General features: G+C 36.6%; 1 protein-coding gene and 1 non-coding gene across 2 annotated transcripts; both read left to right on the top strand.

Annotated features, from left to right (window-relative positions):
- Window positions 1-155: 155 nt before the first annotated feature.
- On the top strand, window positions 156-4,031 carry LOC132189724 (small ribosomal subunit protein uS17). The gene is made up of 6 exons (XM_059604502.1): window positions 156-265; window positions 373-413; window positions 774-874; window positions 3,263-3,407; window positions 3,496-3,585; window positions 3,678-4,031. The coding sequence occupies exons 1-6, from the start codon at window positions 254-256 to the stop codon at window positions 3,766-3,768; spliced, it is 480 nt and encodes a 159-aa protein (XP_059460485.1). The 5' UTR covers window positions 156-253; the 3' UTR covers window positions 3,769-4,031.
- Window positions 4,032-4,252: 221 nt separating this feature from the next.
- Window positions 4,253-4,356, top strand: LOC132191175 (small nucleolar RNA snoR109). The gene has a single exon (XR_009441205.1). It is a non-coding gene; the product is annotated as a small nucleolar RNA snoR109 (small nucleolar RNA).
- Window positions 4,357-5,266: the final 910 nt, after the last annotated feature.

The raw sequence follows: 5,266 nt of genomic DNA, 5'->3' as shown, positions 1-5,266 counted from the left end.
TAATATGTCAAATTTTTTATTATATACTGTAAAATAAAAAATTTTACACCACATCCCAGGACTCTCAATTCTAAAACTTAAATAAAATTTTTAGCCTCCCTTTATAGTACCCACTTAGACAGAGGGTAATTAGGTAATTCACACAGCTAGGGTTCACCTTATAAGCTTCCATACTCGCTTTGTCCGAGTTAGGGTTTTTGGTCATCGCCTCCTTCGCGTCGTCGGCTTCTATCACTCTTCACAAACTCTAATCATGGCGGAACAGGTTCAGATCTCTCTCCTATTTCTCTCTCTCGTTCTCGTAGAGAATATATTCTGATTCACTATGCTGTTTTGTTAAGCTTCTGAGATCGTCGTTTATGTACATTGCAGACGGAGAAGGCATTCTTGAAGCAGCCCAAGGTGTTCCTCTGGTAAGAATTCAAATTTCCTTTCGAGTAGTCCTATATCCGTGAGCCTTTTGTTTGCTCGGAAAACGAAGGATAAGAAAATTAATGAAATTAAGTATTTCATTGCTATTAGTTAGATTATCAAGAATCGTCATTGGGGTTTTTGAAGGTTTTGTAAACGAAAAAGTAAATTTTCTTGGCAATCTTGTTGGGGGCTGATTTAGTCTGTTAATATTAATTTGTTTGTTTGTTTGTTTGTTTGTTTGTTTTTTCTTTTTTAATTTTTTTTATTATTTTTTTTTTTTTAAAAAAATTTTGTTTATAGTGAAAGTTTGATATGCTGGTATCGTAAGAAAGATTTTGATAAAAAATTGCATTGTGCAGCTCGAAGAAGTCGGGGAAAGGGAAGAGGCCAGGAAAAGGAGGGAACAGGTTCTGGAAGAGCGTCGGGTTGGGGTTCAAGACTCCCAGAGAGGCTATTGATGGTATTAACTTGGCGTGATTTGTTTTTGTCGTGATTAATGTGATGTTGATGTTGTTGGCATGTCGTATTTTAGCTTTGTTGTGTTGTTTTCCTGATAAATAGGCTTGTTGGTGGTGGTGTTGATGTCGAAGATTTTAGTATCCAATATGTTTAGTTTGTGTGATCGATGTCTAATTTTTGTTGGGTTGTCTTGGCTGGTTTCAATAATATTGTTGTTATGTAATGAATGTACTATTGCATTTATCTTTTAATTATGTGTTTGCAATGTTGAGTAGTTGCTGGCGAGTGCAATTACAGGGGAAGTTCTTTATTGTTGTGGTAGTTTACGCTTAATGAACTTTGTGAAAAGCAAGTGATAATTTTTAGCTTCAGCTCCTTACATATTTTTAGCACTCCCTTTTTTTTGTGACTTCCATGTTAGAGCATTCCCAGTAGCTTCCTCGTCATTTTCCCTACATTTAAGAATCTAAACTACTTCTTGCTTCCTTATGTCAAAATACACCTCCCCCCCCCAATAGTTTCCCTCTTTACCATTTCTCATATCATTAAAATAATATTTTATACTTTTTAATTTTTAGTTTTTTTTTTTGTTCTTTCTTGAAACTCTTTTCTTCTTCTCTCTCTCTCATGTCTTCGTCTTCAAGCTGAGCTGTAGTTGCAGACCCACAAACGACAATGCAGAGATTATCTTAAAAAACCATGACTTTCTTCAATAAGCACCCTCACTTCCTCCTTTCCTCCAAATCAAATCAGCCCTTCAACCTCCTTCACGCGGCATCACACTCCACACACCATGAAATTCCCCAATCCCATTCCTTACTCTCAAATGGGTCTTCCCCAAACCCCACCACAATTCAATCCAACCCGTAGAAGACCCACTGGCCAGAGCAACTGCAATCATCTATCAGACGCTGCAAGAACTGGGTTTAGGCTAGTTCACCTTCAAAATCACCCAGACGATCAGACCCACAAACAGAGCCATGATGAGTTTGCCACCGATGTCGAAAAGGTATATAGAATCTTAAAGAAATTCCACTCGAGGGTTCCCAAATTGGAGCTCGCTTTGCTAGAAGCCAGTGTTGTTATGCATTCGGGTTTAGCTGAGCGCGTATTTAATGAGGTGGTTTACCTCGGCCAGGAATGGTTAAGAAAGCGATTGAAGTATTGAAAATCTGAGTTTGCAGGGTTGTTTTTGGTTGCAAGGTTGTTTCTGTGTCAGCCGTTTGGTGAGGTGCGAGAGAAAAACATGCGTGAAAAGATTTGAGAGGAGAGAGTTTTTTTTTTTTTTTTTTTTTTTTCAATTTAATAAGCATCTGGATCGCTACAAATTGGGTTCCACTGTAGCAGTTGATGGTTTGAGGAAGCGTATAGGGAGTCTGCGGTGGGTGATTTTTTGTGATTTTTTAGGCATATTCCCTACATATAGGGAATAGACTTCATTATAGGGAGTTTGCTGGGAATGCTCTTACATACCCAGTTTGGTATTAAAACTTGGATGTTTTGTAAATTCAACTATCAGCTGGATTTTTGTTTGACTCTGATTGATATGCTTCCCCTTTTTTGATTTCCATGGCACATAATCAGTTTGGCTTTGTAACTCTGATTCTTTTGGTAATTCAGCTGAGGTTGTTATAAATCATGTTTGTGTGGCATATACCCAAAATATTTCTTAGTCCATGTGGTTGAATTTTCCTTACCTGCAATGTAATACTTTTGTTGCTCAAGATATTTAGAATATGATGATTTGATGCTATGGTTTTTCTTTCAGTTATAAAATGTATACTTTTGGTAACTGTATCTTGTGAATTGTTTTGAGCAAATAAAAAGGGGTTGGGGGAAAAATGGGAAGTCGATTTGAATGACATACTGCACTAGTTGTTGTAAGGTTTTCTAGTCAAACAGTATATCATGGGCTATGTTCAAGTCCTTGTAACTGCATGTGTGTGGGATTTTAAGTTATTATCAGTTTATAACCGGGAGTCCGGTACTCTGTCCCCATGTATCATTCCTAGATTTGTTCCCTGAATTAGTTTGATTTAGTGACGCTTGACACATTTAGGGCTTGTTTGGGATTGTGTTTGAGAAGCCTAAAAGTGTGATTAACACCCAAAAAGCCCTTTGAAAAAAAAAGTACTCATTTGGCAAAAAAATTAAAAGCGCTTTTAAAGGTACAAAAAACCTAAAAATAGCCAAAACGTACTTTTGGTAAAAGCTTAAAAATAAAGCTTTTTCCACAAAGTGTTTTTTAACTTATAAACTCTATTTCTCAAACATAATCATAAACAAAGTCTTAGTTTGGTGGGTGATTTGTAGAATTGGAGTGGATTTTCCATATTTTTTGTGTGGCTAGTTTTGTGTTCTTGAAGTTATTCTGATATTGTGTTTGCAGGGACATATATTGATAAGAAATGCCCATTCACTGGAAATGTTTCCATCAGGGGTCGTATCATTTCTGGTACTTGTCACAGCGCCAAGATGGTAAGGACCATCATTGTTCGCCGCAATTACCTTCATTTTGTTAAGAAATACCAAAGGTAAGAACCATTCACCTATGATATTAATTTAGTTCTCCATTGTATTTTGTTTCATGAGAAAATTAATTTTTTTTATGTTAACTCTTAGATATGAAAAGAGACATTCGAACATACCAGCACACATATCCCCATGCTTCCGTGTGAAAGAGGGAGACTATGTTATCATTGGCCAGTGCAGGTTAAATTCTAAATTTAATATACTGTTATAAGTTTTGTAATATGTTTTGTGGCGCCACTCCTAATATGTATAATCTTTGTCATCTGTTTCAGGCCTTTGTCAAAAACGGTGAGGTTTAACGTTTTGAAGGTGATTCCAGCTGGGTCTTCTGGCGGTGGTAAGAAGGCATTTACTGGAATATGAGTTTCAGTGTTAAGTTTTCTACATTTGAACGAGAACGAGTTAGATTGAGCTACTCCTTCCAGACGAGACTTTTTTGTCCTTTTTATTTTTCCTTAAAATATTAAATCTTTGTATGACCTGTTTATGTTCATTTTCAACTGGAGTTCGTGAATTTTGCTAGGCCAATCCTTTCTTTATGGGTTCCTTTTGAAATTGTTTCTATGATGTGGTTATGTTTGCCCAAGAACCGTGTGAGTGAATGTAATTTGGTTAATTAGTTTTCATGTCATTGTGCAAAAGTTTTAAATGCCCACGTTTGCCTTTCCCAGGATTTATTCACACTTCATACTATTAATTTTCCAAGTAACCCCACCCAAATACCTCTGTCGCTCTCATTTCTCTCATTAGATTCTTGTTCTAACCCATTCATTTATTGGGTGAGGCTACATGTACCAAGGGAAGGGAGTCATCTTCGATCAGTACCCTTGATCTTGATTTGCCATAGCGACTTGTAGCCAAATCTAACATTGGAGATAAGTTTACTGGCCGGTTGTCGTGAGATCTTTCCGATCTCTGTCGACTAATATGCTTACTGAACTTCTTATATTCTTTTTGTTGATTGTATTAATGCTTATAGAGAAAAAGTAACCACCACCCAAATGAAGTTAGCCTACCGAACTTCTTATATTCTTTTTGTTGATTGTATTAATGCTTATAGAAAAAAAGTAACCACCACCCAATTGAAGTTAGCCTGTTTGGCATTTTTTGACCATTTTTTTGAACAGTTGCATGACGTGGTTTGGGGGAGGGTTTGTTGAAACGGTGTTAAGCTAGTCCGCATCCGCCTTTAGTGGAGGGCGGATTTTGCTAATTGTCCGCCATCTAGTGTGATGGATGCCGCTGACTGTATCCATTCATAGGCGGATGAATTGTTTTTCCCTAGCCGCCGGCCAGGACGGACAACTGAGACTCAACCTTTTCATCTCCGATGCCTTTCTATTATTACTTTTCATCCCCGTTTACGATACTAGAGGTCAAGAAAAAAAAAAATCCATCAGTATTTTTAATTGTATGGAAAATTAGGGTTGTGTTACAGAGTCATACTTCTACCAACATCATTAGTGTCGATTGGTTTTCGTGACGAGTTTGGAAGAAAACTAGTGGGAATTGATTGTGGTGTACCCTTTTGAGTGTTCTTGCTTTCACAAAAGCAATAGCTGAGGCAGCATCTTGTGCTTGCCCAAGGGTTTTTGACTAAAAAAAAATGAAAAATTATAGTTTATCCCCTCAAAGTTGATAGCGTTTTTCAATTCAAATATCAGAGATTTAATTTTTGCAATGCATCTTCACAAAGTTTCAATTTTTTTTTTTCAATTCGACTAATATTATCCCAAAATTTTCGTATTGCCCCTGATTTTTTTTTTTTTTTTTTTTATAAAATAAAATTTGGGGGTGCAAAAATGGCCAGATGGGCAAATGGGTGGCTACAGCCACCTTGAATTTAAAAAAAAAATAAAAA

The sequence above is a fragment of the Corylus avellana genome, chromosome ca8 (assembly GCF_901000735.1).
Source record: "Corylus avellana chromosome ca8, CavTom2PMs-1.0".
NCBI classification, from domain to species: domain Eukaryota; kingdom Viridiplantae; phylum Streptophyta; class Magnoliopsida; order Fagales; family Betulaceae; genus Corylus; species Corylus avellana.
This window is presented reverse-complemented; position numbering and strand designations above follow the sequence as displayed.